We start from the raw sequence: 14,972 nt of genomic DNA on the forward strand, positions 1-14,972 counted from the left end.
TGTTTAATGATTAATCAATAATGTCTTTAGCAATTATAGTTTTTATATCTGGGAAGTGCTGGGAAAATGTGATTCTTAGACTTGGTGAATAATTTGAGGCCTCATCGTCCCTCCTGGTCTTTATTGACAGTTTCTGCAGGTTCATTAAATTTAAGACTTTTTTTTTTTTTTAAAACCAGAGTCAAATTTAAACCCTGTTTGATGGTTATACTGGTATAAAGGTGTGAACCAGCAAGACCACAATTTATTTACATCACCTTTTGTCATATATAAAGTCAGGTCTGGGGAATTTCCAGCCAGTTTCTGCTGAAATCAGACAAATCGTTTCATCATTGGCAGTTACACTTTATCACCATTAGAGAATATTTTAAGACTTTCAATACCTTCTAAGATCTTTTTAATAAACTTCATTCAGTGCTTTTTAAGGACTTTTAAGACCTGCAGATAATTATGATGTTCATGTTTTGGCCAGTTTGACCATGAAATGTTTTGTTCAATTAAAAATTGAATCCTTTGTTTTAGCTTTGATTTTTGCCTCAAATCAAATGTCTTGATTTTTCTGTATGGATCTGCTTGTTCGTATAAATTAGTGTGGTGGTCTAACTGTGTGTGCTGGTTTCAGGGTCTGCACTGCGACTTCGCCTGTCTGATGTTCAAACACCTGGTGAACAAGCCGTCAGAAAAAACAGTCACCAACATCATCAAGAACGCCGTGGAGATCGAACAGGTCGGTCGACAGTGACACAAACAGATGAATGTGAAGATCCTCGACGTGTCTGTCTGGTTCATCGGCTTTTCTGGCCGTGGATGCTTTAACTCGCTTTGTTGAACTGTTGTTTTGTTTATGTTCAGGACTTTCTGACCAAGGCTCTGCCCGTGAAGCTGATCGGGATGAACTGTGACCTGATGAAGCAGTACATCGAGTTTGTAGCTGACAGACTGATGCTGGAGCTCGGCTTCTCAAAGGTAACAACACCCTGGCTGAACCACAGCTCCTGGTAGATCCAGGCCATACCTGGAATGAAGTCTTCATTATTCCTGCTCAGTTGGTCTGAACATGCAGGCCTCTAAATGTTTGTCATGTAGATTGAATTAGTCCCAGAAATGGCTGCAGGCTGATCAGCTGCTTCCAACCAGCACAGCCAGGTTGAACATGTGATGATGATTCACAGCGTCTGCTGGATCCAAATATTCAGCAATTCAAAAAGTGAATTACATTGGTTTAAGTGATATTTTAAGTCTAGCATTCAAAGCGTTGCTGTTCCTCATCAGACTGTTGATAAGACACGATGAAGGCTTAGATCTGACTCGGACACTCGCTGCCACTCTAACAGACAGTCACTGTAACTTGTGCTGCGTCAGAGGCAAGTTTGTTCATTTATTCTCCTGCTGTTGGCACAAAGTTTTATAATCGGAGGTCCCTGCTGGTATTTCATTGAAATATGACTTTAACTCTTCCTAGTTTAGGTCGCCTATACTCACCTGATAAGTAGGCCAAGTTTAAACTCGGAGCAGCTGGTGTAGCGGCCTCCTGATCCTGGTCTGTACTGTGTAGGTTTGTAGATGAGGATCAGGTCTGTGATGATGAGAGGCGCAGGGGTACGGACCTCAGCCGGTGATGGGGGCTGAGTGTTGCTGCACAATCTGCTCAGAGAACAAGTGGTTCACTGACAGACCACAGCAGCACGAAACAGACGCCAGACTGAACAGACCTCAAAAAGTCCTGCAGTGCTCTGGTTCAGGTCTGACAGTAGACCAGGTGCACTATAGTACAACTGCTTTATAGTTATACAAAGCAAGGCAGAGCTTCACTCTGAGGGGGAACTTTACCCCTCAGGCTTCCGCACAGAACTCATTTTCAGATCCTTTTCATGTGTCGACCGGAGAATAAACTGACCTCTGCTCCGTCTCGTGTCTCTGCAGATCTACCGGGTGGAGAACCCCTTCGACTTTATGGAGAACATCTCCCTGGAGGGAAAGACCAACTTCTTTGAGAAGCGAGTGGGCGAGTACCAGAGGATGGGCGTCATGTCCGGCCCCACAGACAACACCTTCAGGCTGGACGCAGACTTCTGAGGACAGAGGTGGAGCGATCCACACTCAGTCACACACTTCAGCCAGAGAAACCAGGTGATGCTGAAGGCCATTGCTCCACTCTGGGAGGAAAGTAGACTCTTAAATTAAAGGCCAAAATGTGTTATTAACTGGATGAAAATCCACAGGTGGATGTACTGAGTGTAGAAACAGATGGATCATCACTGTTGTACAGGACCTAATTTTAATTTATGTTGGGTTGTCAGCTGTAGGTGGTTATTATTATAACAATAATGATAATAATAATGAGATTTTCAGACAATAAGGATACTGCAGCCCATGGATCTGCAACTTAAATTCAGCAGTTAACTTGGTAAAGCATGGACCAGAATTGTTTATATATAGTTTTTCTTTTTTTACCTCCTTATGTGTAAACTAACTTTTTAGAGTTTTGTGTTCTTCATAAAATCTGCTATATTAGTATGTTTTTATAAAGGAATTTTATGTTGCTTGTGTTCAATTTGTACAGATGTTTAGTTTTTTTCTAATAAAATTTTAAATGATAGTGTGTTTGGTCAAAGCCCTGATTCTGTTCATTTCCATGTGTCCGTTGATAGTTTGGGTTTAAATGCAACAGAGAGCTTTAGGTTTAACTTACAGATTTTCACATTTTAAAATAATGAATAAATCAACAATGAGCTAATGGACAAATGAAATATCCCTAGGGGATAATAAAAGCATATATCTAAATAGTTTAAAGCTAAAAACATTTGGGCAAATATTTACTTTCTTTTCTTGAAATTATTGGTCTAGGCTGAGAAATGATAATACACTGAGTGCAACTGCAATACGTGTAATGGCCAATATATCTGTTCATTTGTTTACATTTTCTAAAGGAAACTGCCAAATCAGTCTGTTAAAGCCTATGAAGAAGACCCCTGCTCTTTGTTTATATGTCAAACTGAATCAAGACAAATGAGACATGAAATGACTAAAAGATGCAAAACTATTAGTAACTAGTAAAAATACTAAAAAGTCCTAAAACTACCAAAAAGAAGCGTAATATTACTAAACTATTGAGGAGAGACGGTAAATTACTCAAACAAGATGTATGAAACTTTGTATGCAGCGTTTATGGCTAAACATTTCCAGTTTATCAGACACCAAGAGCTTTACAGTTGAGTTAATGACCACACTTTAAACGAATAAATTATGAATTAAATCGATATTTTCCTTGTCGTTTCTTATTGGAAATGAAAAATGAAACCAGCAAGTCACACTGGGGTTATTTGACCTGCCTGATAAACTGGGTTGAGGTAAATAAGTAATTATTGAAATCAGAAGACTGACCTTCTACGAAACCTCTGCATTCTGTAAGGAGCCGACAGCTGCGTCATCACGCTGACTCCAAATCGGCAATAAAATAAAATATTTAAACAGCAACTATCATGTTTCTAACAGGCAATTTTAACCGTGTTAATCAACTGCTATATAAAATAAAATTTTAATTTAATAAAAGATCTTAGTCGTGTGTAAAAACCGAAATCTTCTCTGTCTCATCCTTGTAACTGTGAACCGTGCTGACGTTTGATCAGGAAGTAAACAGAAAAACAAACTAGTCGCAGTCTCCAGCTGTTCTGCTCCAAAATGTCGATTTCAAACCCGAGACAGACGTTTTTAAACCCGGTAAGACACCTAACTTGTTCATCTTAATAACCATCATCTATTTCGATTCATTTTCATTGTCGCCATGACCGTTTAATTGACAATTTATCGAGGATTTGTCGGCGAGCGAGCTAGCTAGCATCTCAGCTAAGCGCCCACTTTAATTCGTTATCATCAGCTGTAATGTCGTATAACGTGGAAGAAGTACTTTTATCGACTTGATATTATTCACGGTGAATGTGTCATACATCTCTTCCACTAAATAACTTCATTTCAGCAAATTTGCTCAGTTTCGCCAGACGGAAGTACAAAGTCCAGTTGGACTCTTTATTTAAAAGTCATTTTGTTAGAATATGAGCCCAGCTCGGTGTTTTCCGATGCCGGAGAGAGCGATTTAATTTAATTAATGTACAGTCTTAACTCTGCTCGTGTCGCTTTTTAACAATTGCAGACACAGTAGGAAATACTGAAACACCTTCAATTTCCAATGGCGTTTGGTGTGGCGATACAAAACGTTCAGAGGTAGATGTGTTTTTAGTCACTTTTAGGCAAAAAAATGCAGTTGGTTTATATCAGTGTAATCTAAGTTTTTTCTTTTAATTTTCATTTGTCTGGAACTAATTATTACTTTAATTTTCAATTAATCGTAAGAAGATAATTTTCTGGATAAGTTCATGAAGTTTTTGTTTATAAAATGACATTTCCGCAGAAATCTGCAGCCCAGAACCCAAAGATATTCAGATTACTCCCATATATAATAAAGAAAAGCATCAAATCCTCACATTAAAAATATCAATTTACTAACATTACAACATGACGGTTAAAGGCTCAAAGGGTCATATATGATAACAAGTATCTGACCCTCTAAACATTTGAGCCAGTTTATGTTTGCAGAGATATATTCTATGTATTATTTAGACTGTTCTGTCTGCAGGTTAAATGATGTTTGATGTCGAATTCAAACACGAAATCCTTCTTTCCGCCTTTTTCACAAAACTTTTCTTCATTTCTTCTGAATCTCCTTCGTTCTCATCATATGTTTGTATGTGTTTAGTGTGGTCCCTCTCACCTGACAGCCTACATCTGACATGTTTTTCTCTTCAGGTGATTCCCTTCGCTGGGACAATCCTGGGTGGTTTGCTACCGGGGGAGATGGTTCTCATTCAGGGTTCAGTGCCATCTAATGCTGACAGGTGAGTACACACAACACAAAATTATCAAGCACAGAACCTTGTTTAACCTTTAACACCGGCATGATCCGCCCGTGTTTACAGCTTCATTACAAACAGACAGGTGACATGACTAAATTTTATTTTCCAGTCTCCACAAGTCTTACAAAGCATTGAATACAGTTCCTTCAAAAAAAAAAAGAGGCTGTTAAGATGTAAAAAGCCTTCAATTTCATTCACAAATGTCTTCAATATTTTTCTCAGTCATTCAGCTCACCCACTCATAAAAATGCAAATTAGAAATGATTTATTTTTTAATTGGTTAATCTATCCATCAGTTTTCTGTTGTTTATCTGGGTCCAAACATGGACCGATTATGAGACGTGTGAAATGCCCCTCCCATGTGGTCGTATTGTGTCTATTTGTGTGTGTTTTTTTTTTGTCTTTTTGTGGTTGTTTTGTGTGTTTTGACAGGGCTTTGTGAAATATTAATTGTCTCTTCATACAGAGTTTCTGGTCCAGGGGCCCTCTGACCATTCGGCCCTGTAGGATTGTTCAATAATCCATACATGGCTCCAGGTCATGTTAATGAAAAACTATATTCATAGGATTTATTGTCCTACACAGTTTGGAGGTACAGACAAAAATGTAATTAGGTGAACACCAGAAACAACTGAAACCCTGTTTTAAATCTGAAATGATGCAGATTTTTCTTCTGTATGTTTGACTCGCCTGTCGTCCCTCTGCGCTGTCTTGCAGGTTTCAGGTGGACTTCACATGTGGCAGCAGCGTGAAGCCGAGGGCCGACGTGGCGTTTCACTTCAACCCGAGATTTCAGAGGTCACCGTGTATCATATGCAACACACTGCAGACGGAGCGCTGGGGCAGAGAGGAGATCCTGTACCAGAATCCCTTCACTGCCGGGGGGGCTTTTGAACTCATCATCCTCATCCTGAAAGACAAGTTCAAGGTGAGAGCTCGGCCGCCACAGGATGCTTAAACTGATGCTCTTGATTCATTTCACAGTAAATTCCCCTGCAAAATGAAGAGTTTGAAATGTTTGTTTGTAAGATGATGATAAAATGATAAAACTATTCCTGCTGCGTTTACAGACATCAAACAAACCTCCAACAGCATCTGAAAACAATAAGCCAGATTTGAACTTTAATTCTTGAAGCAGCAGTTGACATATCAATAAGGTGGCTAATCTGGGAGCACATGTGATATCAGTAGAGTTAGAAGCTTTGGAGGCAGCAGAAACATCTACATTTGCATACTGTATCTTCTGATGAAGATCATGTGATATGATCAAAAGCAACAGCTACTAAGGTTCTACTACTCAAGGTTTGTCAATAATTTAGATTAGCGCTGCAACCATTAGTTGATTAATCAGGAGTACTTGTACTGCAGTGCAGGATCACAGTACTTGTACTGCAGTATTGGATCAGAGTACTTGTACTGCAGTGCAGGATCAGAGTACTTGTACTGCAGTGCAGGATCACAGTACTGTGCTGTCTGTGCTGCAGGTGGCTGTGAACGGAGGACACGTGTTAGAGTACAAACACAGAGTGGATCTGGAGCGAGTCGACACTCTCAACATTTCTGGAAAGATCAAAGTTGACGCTGTGGGCGTCCTCCCCCCGAGCTCTGTGAGTTGCTCTCTGACGACAGCATCTGATAAAAGTAAAGTTTGTTGTTTTTTCTTCATGTGATGAAACTTGTGATGAAGTTTATGAGCTGTTGTTTTTGGCTTTGTTGTTTTTCAGACTTCAGTGTCTCCTGCAGCCAGTCTGACCAGCCAGGACTCAGAGATGAATGTAAGGATAAATAATTAACTGTCTGATGTTTGCAGTGGAAACAGTTCTGGTACTTTTACTATAAATCCAGCTATTTATCCTGTATAATCAGTTTGTAAAATGGTTTCTAACAGACTGTAATGCAGCTTTAATCAGACCTAAGTTTAGTTAATGTATTTGTTAACAACTCTAACTCCTCCTGTGGACACACACATCAGGCTGCTGTATAAAAGGAAAATGAACGAGAGTATAGTAAATTATTATAAACTTTATAGTATAAAGTATGTAGAAAAAACACTTAAAATGTTTACTTACTAAATGATGAATGGGGGAACATTATGTTAATTGTTATCTATGATTGTATTTAAACAGATTTTCTTGTTTGTTCCTCTTCCAGCTGGTAAGCTGCTCGTCAGGCGACTTGGTGAGTTTCAGTTTCGAGGTTTACAATGATTATTGTCCTTATCTACTTATCTGCTGATTCATTTTTCAGTTGATTGATTCAGTTTTGGTCTAAAAAAATGGCAGAAAATGCCATGATGACCTCTTCAAATGTCTTGTTTTGGGGCGACCAGAAATGTCCCATCAGTTTCATTGTGAACAACCTCTTATACTTTCCCAAACTCCAATGTGACCTCTTCACGTGTTGTTTTGTCCAACCAACTGCCCAAACCCAGAGATTCAGTTTCCTGGCATACAAGAGTAAAATCTTCACATTTCAGAAGCTGCAACCAGCTAATATTTGCCATTTTTGCTTGAAAAATGTTTCAGTTATTTTTGTGTGGATGGACAAATCAATGAATCACTGCAGATATAGCTGAGATAATGTCGATGAGACACTGCAGCAGTGAGTTTGAAGTATTTATACTGGCTGTTGACTGATGGAACCTTGTTTTCTGCAGAGTATTCCTTTCAGAGGTGATCTGGGTAAAGGACTGAGCGTCGGACGAAGCATCGCCATCAAAGCAGAAACCACTCACAAAGCACAGAGGTAAATCACCTGAATGACTTTTCATGACCAGGAAAAAACTGTGGTGGAGGAAGAGTACTATTACTTTTCATACTTTAAGTACATTTTCCTGATTATACTCCATTCCTTTTGGAACAGAGTATTTTTACAGAGTGATGTTTTACTTTCACTACTTATTCATCCTGACATAAACTAACTAATAACGTAAATGTTGAAAAAAAGTAACAAAAAAGGGAAAAATTCTTTATGTGGATAAAAACGACTGAAGGATCCTGAACATTTAGAGATGATAAAGATCAGTAGTTTGAACATGTTTTTCTGCTGTATTTCCGACATGTTTCCAACATGTTTCCTTCAGTTTCGGTGTGAACCTGCGAATGGCGGGCAGCAGCGACATTGCTCTTCATCTCAACCCTCGTCTAAAGCATCGAGCCTTCGTCAGAAACTCCTTCCTGTCGGAGTGCTGGGGCCCTGAAGAAAAAAAGCTGGGCTCTTTCCCCTTCAGTACAGGACAATACTTTGAGGTACATCATGACCTTTGACCCTGCACACGAGACAGATAAAGTCATCTCATTGTGCACTGGGAATTTGTTATATTTAACAAACAACTAGTGGATTAATTAAGAGAAACACTGTGAAAAGCAGCACTCTTTGAATGCATTAAATTGTAAATTTAATATAATTTTTTATTATTGATGAATCAATTATTTGTTATTTGGATTTGATACTTTTTGAATTCGAATTTCTTTGGATTTTATCGCGACACCTGAAGGCATCACTTTGGGCTGTGGGAAATGATAAAAAGTATTGTTTAATTTGTTATTGTGTATTTTAGTTTCCCGCTGATCAGGCATTAGATGGATTTTGTTCTTTTCAGATGAGTCTCTTGGTTTTAGAATCAGCATAAAGAGAAAGGGATCAGCATGATATAAATGAATAAATTCATAGTTGTTGCAATGTTACATGTAAAATCAGCATCATGGACCTTGGAACCTCCTGTCCTCATGATTGTGGTGTGTTTCCTCTGCAGATGATCATCCTTTGTGACTCTCAGCAGTTCAGAGTTGCTGTTAACGGGCTCCACCAGCTGGACTACAAACACAGAGTCAAGGACCTGAGCCGGATCAACCAGGTGGAGGTGCTGGGAGACGTCACGCTGCTGGACATCAAGATCCGCTGAACATGTTTTTACAATCTATGTAAAATGTATATATTGGTAGGAAGTGCCTGCTGCAGCAATAATAACCTCACATCCTTTAAACCGGAGCAGTGTTAGGAGCTAACAAGTTTATTGCTATACAACTTTACAACAGCTTAACATCTTTATATTAAAATCAGAAGAAATATAGAGTCAAGTTTCATCCTGAAACATATCAATGGACTGATCTACAGTATGTGCTTCTATAACTGTTCTTCCTGTTAATCTGTGACCAGATCAAATAAACTAACCACATGAACCCGTTTAGGAGTTTGATTCATGCTTTGTTACCAGCAGTGGGGAAAAACTTTGATCTGCTGGTGACGTACTATATTTTATCTTACTATACAATAATTTATGCATTGCTATACTATGACGTTTTTATGCCTCACCTGGTAGAGCGAATATCATTTAGGCTTTGTCCTTACCATAGCGTCCTGGTTTCAAATCTGACATGTGTAAATATAATAAAGACAAAAGAAAACCCCCCCCAAAAAAACTAAAAGTAATTTTATGACTCAGTATATTTTTTATGCTAAGGCTTATACCACAGCTACAGCACAAATCTAATCAAATCTTGATTTCCAGGTCTCAGGTACAAGTTGATATGTAATTCTATAAATCCATTAACAATCAAGCTAGTTAACTAAAAATAAAAAACGAAATATAATCAGCTTCTTTTGTAAATAAAAGCTTTGAAAAAAGGCAAAATAAACTGATCAGGTTTATATATACACACACACATTTAATTATAAAATCAAGCACCAGCATTAAAAACACTCAAACTGTACATATTTCACAAAAGTAACCTACGATACAAAACTGATCTAAAAGTACTAATATACACATCTGGAGTTTACATGTCATTACAAATGGGCAGATAAAACATGTTAGTTTTACCGCACGAATACCACAACGGCCTCAATGCTCTGATGGTTTATAATAAAAGATAAAATTAAGTTTTAATTCATCACAATTCTGCTGAGGTGCAGAACATTTCATGTTCTATACAACACTGAAAGCCTTTCTTTGTGCTCAGGCGCGTCTCAGAACGCACTGGGTGACAGGCTTATGTTAAATTAGATCGTAAAACCGCTGTCCTCCTACAGAATGGAGCAATGGCGTTCAGCATCACCTGGTTTCTCTGGCTGAAGTGTGTGACTGAGTGTGGATCGCTCCACCTCTGTCCTCAGAAGTCTGCGTCCAGCCTGAAGGTGTTGTCTGTGGGGCCGGACATGACGCCCATCCTCTGGTACTCGCCCACTCGCTTCTCAAAGAAGTTGGTCTTTCCCTCCAGGGAGATGTTCTCCATAAAGTCGAAGGGGTTCTCCACCCGGTAGATCTGCAGAGACACGAGACGGAGCAGAGGTCAGTTTATTCTCCGGTCGACACATGAAAAGGATCTGAAAATGAGTTCTGTGCGGAAGCCTGAGGGGTAAAGTTCCCCCTCAGAGTGAAGCTCTGCCTTGCTTTGTATAACTATAAAGCAGTTGTACTATAGTGCACCTGGTCTACTGTCAGACCTGAACCAGAGCACTGCAGGACTTTTTGAGGTCTGTTCAGTCTGGCGTCTGTTTCGTGCTGCTGTGGTCTGTCAGTGAACCACTTGTTCTCTGAGCAGATTGTGCAGCAACACTCAGCCCCCATCACCGGCTGAGGTCCGTACCCCTGCGCCTCTCATCATCACAGACCTGATCCTCGTCTACAAACCTACACAGTACAGACCAGGATCAGGAGGCCGCTACAGCAGCTGCTCTGAGTTTAAACTTGGCCTACTTATCAGGTGAGTATAGGCGACCTAAACTAGGAAGAGTTAAAGTCATATTTCAATGAAATACCAGCAGGGACCTCCGATTATAAAACTTTGTGCCAACAGCAGGAGAATAAATGAACAAACTTGCCTCTGACGCAGCACAAGTTACAGTGACTGTCTGTTAGAGTGGCAGCGAGTGTCCGAGTCAGATCTAAGCCTTCATCGTGTCTTATCAACAGTCTGATGAGGAACAGCAACGCTTTGAATGCTAGACTTAAAATATCACTTAAACCAATGTAATTCACTTTTTGAATTGCTGAATTTTTGGATCCAGCAGACGCTGTGAATCATCATCACATGTTCAACCTGGCTGTGCTGGTTGGAAGCAGCTGATCAGCCTGCAGCAGTTTCTGGGACTAATTCAATCTACATGACAAACATTTAGAGGCCTGCATGTTCAGACCAACTGAGCAGGAATAATGAAGTATGGCCTGGATCTACCGGGAGCTGTGGTTCAGCCAGGGTGTTGTTACCTTTGAGAAGCCGAGCTCCAGCATCAGTCTGTCGGCTACAAACTCGATGTACTGCTTCATCAGGTCACAGTTCATCCCGATCAGCTTCACGGGCAGAGCCTTGGTCAGAAAGTCCTGAGCATAAACAAAACAACAGTTCAACAAAGCGAGTTAAAGCATCCACGGCCAGAAAAGCCAGAACCAGACAGACACGTTGAGGATCTTCACATTCATCTGTTTGTGTCGCTGTCGACTGACCTGTTCGATCTCCACGGCGTTCTTGATGATGTTGGTGACTGTTTTTTCTGACGGCTTGTTCACCAGGTGTTTGAACATCAGACAGGCGAAGTCGCAGTGCAGACCCTGAAACCAGCACACAGTTAGACCACCACACTAATTTATACAAACAGGCAGATCCATACAGAAAACTCAAGACATTTGATTTGAGGCAAAAATCAAAGCTAAAACAAGGATTCAATTCAATTGAACAAAACATTTCATGGTCAAACTGGCCAAAACATGAACGATATAATTATCTGCAGGTCTTAAAGGTCCTTAAAAAGCACTGAATGAAGTTTATTAAAAAGATCTTAGAAGGTATTGAAAGTCTTAAAATATTCTCTAATGGTGATAAAGTGTAACTGCCAATGATGAAACGATTTGTCTGATTTCAGCAGAAACTGGCTGGAAATGCCCCAGACCTGACTTTATATATGACAAAAGGTGATGTAAATAAATTGTGGTCTTGCTGGTTCACACCTTTATACCAGTATAACCATCAAACAGGGTTTAAATTTGACTCTGGTTTTAAAAAAGGGCTTAAATTTAATGAACCTGCAGAAACTGTCAATAAAGACCAGGAGGGACGATGAGGCCTCAAATTATTCACCAAGTCTAAGAATCACATTTTCCCAGCACTTCCCAGATATAAAAACTATAATTGCTAAAGACATTATTGATTAATCATTAAACATGACCTGGATAAGAGCAGAACAAGGAAGAAAGAACACATTTAGAGAAAACTAATTGAGCTGATGGATGGTCTTTTAAGAGCAGATGAAGTGTAACATCAGGTCGTCACCTCGTCTCTGCTGATGAGCTCGTTGGAGAAGGTCAGGCCGGGCATCAGGCCTCTCTTTTTCAGCCAGAAGATCGCAGCGAACGAACCAGAGAAGAAGATTCCCTCCACTGCGGCGAAGGCCACCACACGCTCTCCTGGAGGATCAACAACAGATATAGTTGATCAATACCAAACCTGATCAACCAGGAGCACAAACATCATGTGGAGTCCCGGGGAGCAGGTTTACCGTAGTTGGCGCCCTTGTTGCCGATCCAGTTGAGCGCCCAGTCGGCCTTCTGCTTCACACATGGCAGAGTCTCAATGGCGTTGAAGAGGTATTCCCTGAGGGTCAGTGAACACACCGTCAGACAGTAGAAACCAGTGCAGACAAGAGTAAAGGCCAGTAGAGACAACAGTATACCAACCACCAAGACCAGTAAGAGTGCCAGGATCTGCTCACCTCTCCTTGGGCTCCTTGATGTAGGTGTCGATGAGGAGGCTGTACATCTCAGAGTGGATATTCTCCATGGCGATCTGGAAACCATAGAAACACCTGGCCTCTGTCACCTGCACTTCCTGTGTGAAGCGCTCCACCTGGTGGTCACAGAGTGAAACAGCAAGATGAGGACACAGGCTGGTTGATGTTTAAAACAGAATCACACAGCAGCAGCAGGAGACGGTGTGATGCCTGACAGCTGTTCAGATGAACTGGGGAGTCAGAGCTGATCCCAAACCAGTAACACATCAACAATCACCGTCCTGCTGTTAGGGATGTTTCAGTTTAAGGCCGGTCGTCCTTACCAGGTTCTCGTTGACGATGCCGTCGCTGGCGGCGAAGAACGCCAACACGTGAGAGATGAAGTACCTCTCCTCGTCCTTCAGAGACTCCCAGTGCTGCAGGTCCTTCGACAGGTCCACCTGAACAAACAAGACGTCAGCATCACATGAAGGTGACCACAGCAGGGTCACAGCAACACTTCACTCGTGCAGTACTGCACACTTGTTAGTGCAGCAGCGTTCATGCGTACCTCCTCTGCGGTCCAGAACGAGGCCTCGGCCTTCTTGTACATCTGCCATATGTCGTGGTACTGGATGGGGAAGATGACGAAGCGACGAGGGTTTTCCTTCAGCAGCGGCTCCACCTCACTCTTCTTCACTGCTTTGGGCTGAAAAGCAAACAGTGTCAACCACAAACTCATTGCTACACATTTTATAACTGGTCTGATGACGCTTTGATTTTGATGCTTTAATTGGTCAAATTTCACTTGGGCTGCTTTTTAAATTAAACCGTGGTTCAACACAGTTTAACGCATAATGCTGGGGTTGACTTATTAATCGAAACCCAATGTCTCAAATAATATTTGACACACAAATGCCAGTCAGATAAATGCTTCACATCTTCTACTAAATGCACATTTTGTATTATATGAAGATTTTAACATTTATGATTATTGATCTAAGATCAGCTGTTATTGATGAGAACTTATCCAGTGTTGATAATAGTTTGCATTTGACTAAAACCTGCACACATCTATGAGAAGAAAAACCTCTCATTGCCAAAACTTTGTCATGTTAATGTTTTATAAACTTTCTAAATGTTGGCAAATGACCTCTGACGAATAAAGCCCGTAGGAGCAACAGCTGAGTTTTATCAGCGACAGCTGACTGTCCACGTTGGCGCCAGAACCGACATTTTAAGCGCCATATGAGCACAATACACAAGCAAATTTACGGTCACTGACTTTAATATGAATATAGATTATTCATCTGGTAGATTAGTTTAACATACTGAAGGTTTCAGTAGATTTTCAGTCACTTACCTCAGCATCGTCGAAGATTTTCCGCGCGGTTTTAGACGCCAGGATGCGGGTGGTGTTCAGACTCGGAGGCTTTAAAGATAAATGACCAGAAATCATTAAAGTGACCAGAAACTAGTGGCAATACCTAGTCCATACGTTTGATTTCATCACGTCAGACAAATACTGAATCAATCTGAGTCACTTATAGGCTGAACTGTTCAGGAAATGGCTGCCACTATGTTTAACTTAAACACGCCTAAAAAATTAAAGCGTAAACTTCTGGTTAAGTTAAGTTTAGTTACGTTAACAAGAATTTAACATTCAAAAGAAAATGAAACGTAAGTTTTAGGGTTTTTTCTTCTCACCGTGTTTTCTTTGTCCAGCGACATGTTGCTGGTCTGGATGCTGAGTGTGTTTTCATCCCTGACGGTAAGAGGATTGCGAGCAGTAAGCATTTTGGTCTCGGATAAATAAAATATAACTTAAGAAACTAAACGTAAAAAGAGGAAAGCGTAAATCTAAGCTAACGAAGAGCTGACACAGACGAAGAGCAAAGACTGAAGTGGATTCTGTTGTCCCCTCGCCTTTTTATTGAAATCTTGGCGCTAGAACGCGGCCAGCCAATGAAAACACAGCTCGTGCTGGCTCTTTAAACTGACGCTGCGACACAGCCAATCAGGCTGCGAGCCACGTTCACGTGACACCTGAACTACTGCGGGAAATTCAAACGGCTTTGTTTATGCGGGGTTACGAAATTGCCCAAAACCGGTGTTACAAAACTATTAAAATGACCGCTTATGAAACATTTCTCATGACAAAAGAATATATATATTTGGCACTTTAAAGCGGTTAAACTGGCGTTTGACTGTCATAAAACAGAGTCATAAAGTTAAAATTAATGTTGAAGTTGCCATAGTAAGTGAATCTGATTTCCGTAATAAAATATTAGCGGATTAAGAGAAACATAAAACATAAATAACTTGTTTATACTGCATTTAAATTGTCATGTAAACACA

General features: G+C 40.4%; 3 protein-coding genes and 2 non-coding genes across 5 annotated transcripts in view; 3 read left to right on the forward strand and 2 right to left on the reverse strand.

The window, feature by feature from the left end:
* LOC111672555 (ribonucleoside-diphosphate reductase subunit M2-like) overlaps positions 1-2,599 on the forward strand; it is a 5,159-nt gene extending 2,560 nt beyond the window's left edge. Inside the window, exons 6-8 of the mRNA XM_087180331.1 lie at positions 515-727; positions 853-966; positions 1,924-2,599. Of these exons, the coding sequence (XP_087036457.1) occupies positions 515-727; positions 853-966; positions 1,924-2,076 (480 nt within the window). The 3' untranslated portion in view covers positions 2,077-2,599. The remainder of the gene's footprint in view (positions 1-514; positions 728-852; positions 967-1,923) is intronic.
* On the forward strand, positions 1,576-1,711 carry LOC111672791 (small nucleolar RNA SNORD94). The gene has a single exon (XR_002762035.1). It is a non-coding gene; the product is annotated as a small nucleolar RNA SNORD94 (small nucleolar RNA).
* A 1,008-nt stretch (positions 2,600-3,607) lies between the features above and the next one.
* Positions 3,608-9,095, forward strand: lgals8a (galectin 8a). The gene is made up of 9 exons (XM_023430169.2): positions 3,608-3,720; positions 4,804-4,892; positions 5,628-5,838; positions 6,395-6,517; positions 6,635-6,685; positions 7,062-7,088; positions 7,567-7,655; positions 7,993-8,158; positions 8,665-9,095. Exons 1-9 carry the CDS (start codon positions 3,682-3,684, stop codon positions 8,812-8,814), a joined length of 945 nt encoding a protein of 314 aa, XP_023285937.1. The 5' UTR covers positions 3,608-3,681; the 3' UTR covers positions 8,815-9,095.
* A 456-nt stretch (positions 9,096-9,551) lies between these two features.
* Positions 9,552-14,528, reverse strand: rrm2 (ribonucleotide reductase M2 polypeptide). The gene is made up of 10 exons (XM_023430168.2): positions 14,322-14,528; positions 13,978-14,046; positions 13,186-13,323; positions 12,959-13,075; positions 12,618-12,751; positions 12,405-12,499; positions 12,179-12,312; positions 11,356-11,460; positions 11,119-11,232; positions 9,552-10,174 (listed from the first exon to the last, which is right to left on the reverse strand). The coding sequence occupies exons 1-10, from the start codon at positions 14,409-14,411 to the stop codon at positions 10,022-10,024; spliced, it is 1,149 nt and encodes a 382-aa protein (XP_023285936.1). The 5' UTR covers positions 14,412-14,528; the 3' UTR covers positions 9,552-10,021.
* On the reverse strand, positions 10,387-10,522 carry LOC111672793 (small nucleolar RNA SNORD94). Its single transcript, XR_002762036.1, has one exon. It is a non-coding gene; the product is annotated as a small nucleolar RNA SNORD94 (small nucleolar RNA).
* Positions 14,529-14,972: the final 444 nt, after the last annotated feature.

This window comes from Seriola lalandi, unplaced genomic scaffold, assembly GCF_002814215.2.
Source record: "Seriola lalandi dorsalis isolate HSWRI2012SDOR001 ecotype SW California unplaced genomic scaffold, Sedor1 jcf7180002054901, whole genome shotgun sequence".
In the NCBI taxonomy this organism is placed as follows: domain Eukaryota; kingdom Metazoa; phylum Chordata; class Actinopteri; order Carangiformes; family Carangidae; genus Seriola; species Seriola lalandi.

Bases quoted from the DNA above. Each gene is read 5' to 3' on its own strand.
- rrm2 (XM_023430168.2), bottom strand. From the start codon at position 14,411: ATGCTTACTGCTCGCAATCCTCTTACCGTCAGGGATGAAAACACACTC. The intron at 13,076-13,185 runs GTACGCATGAAC...TTGTTTGTTCAG, and splicing joins CGTTCTGGACCGCAGAGGAG to GTGGACCTGTCGAAGGACCT. The intron at 11,233-11,355 runs GTCAGTCGACAG...GTTTATGCTCAG, and splicing joins ACGCCGTGGAGATCGAACAG to GACTTTCTGACCAAGGCTCT.
- lgals8a (XM_023430169.2), top strand. From the start codon at position 3,682: ATGTCGATTTCAAACCCGAGACAGACGTTTTTAAACCCG. The intron at 3,721-4,803 runs GTAAGACACCTA...TTTTCTCTTCAG, and splicing joins GACAGACGTTTTTAAACCCG to GTGATTCCCTTCGCTGGGAC. The intron at 6,518-6,634 runs GTGAGTTGCTCT...GTTGTTTTTCAG, and splicing joins GCGTCCTCCCCCCGAGCTCT to ACTTCAGTGTCTCCTGCAGC.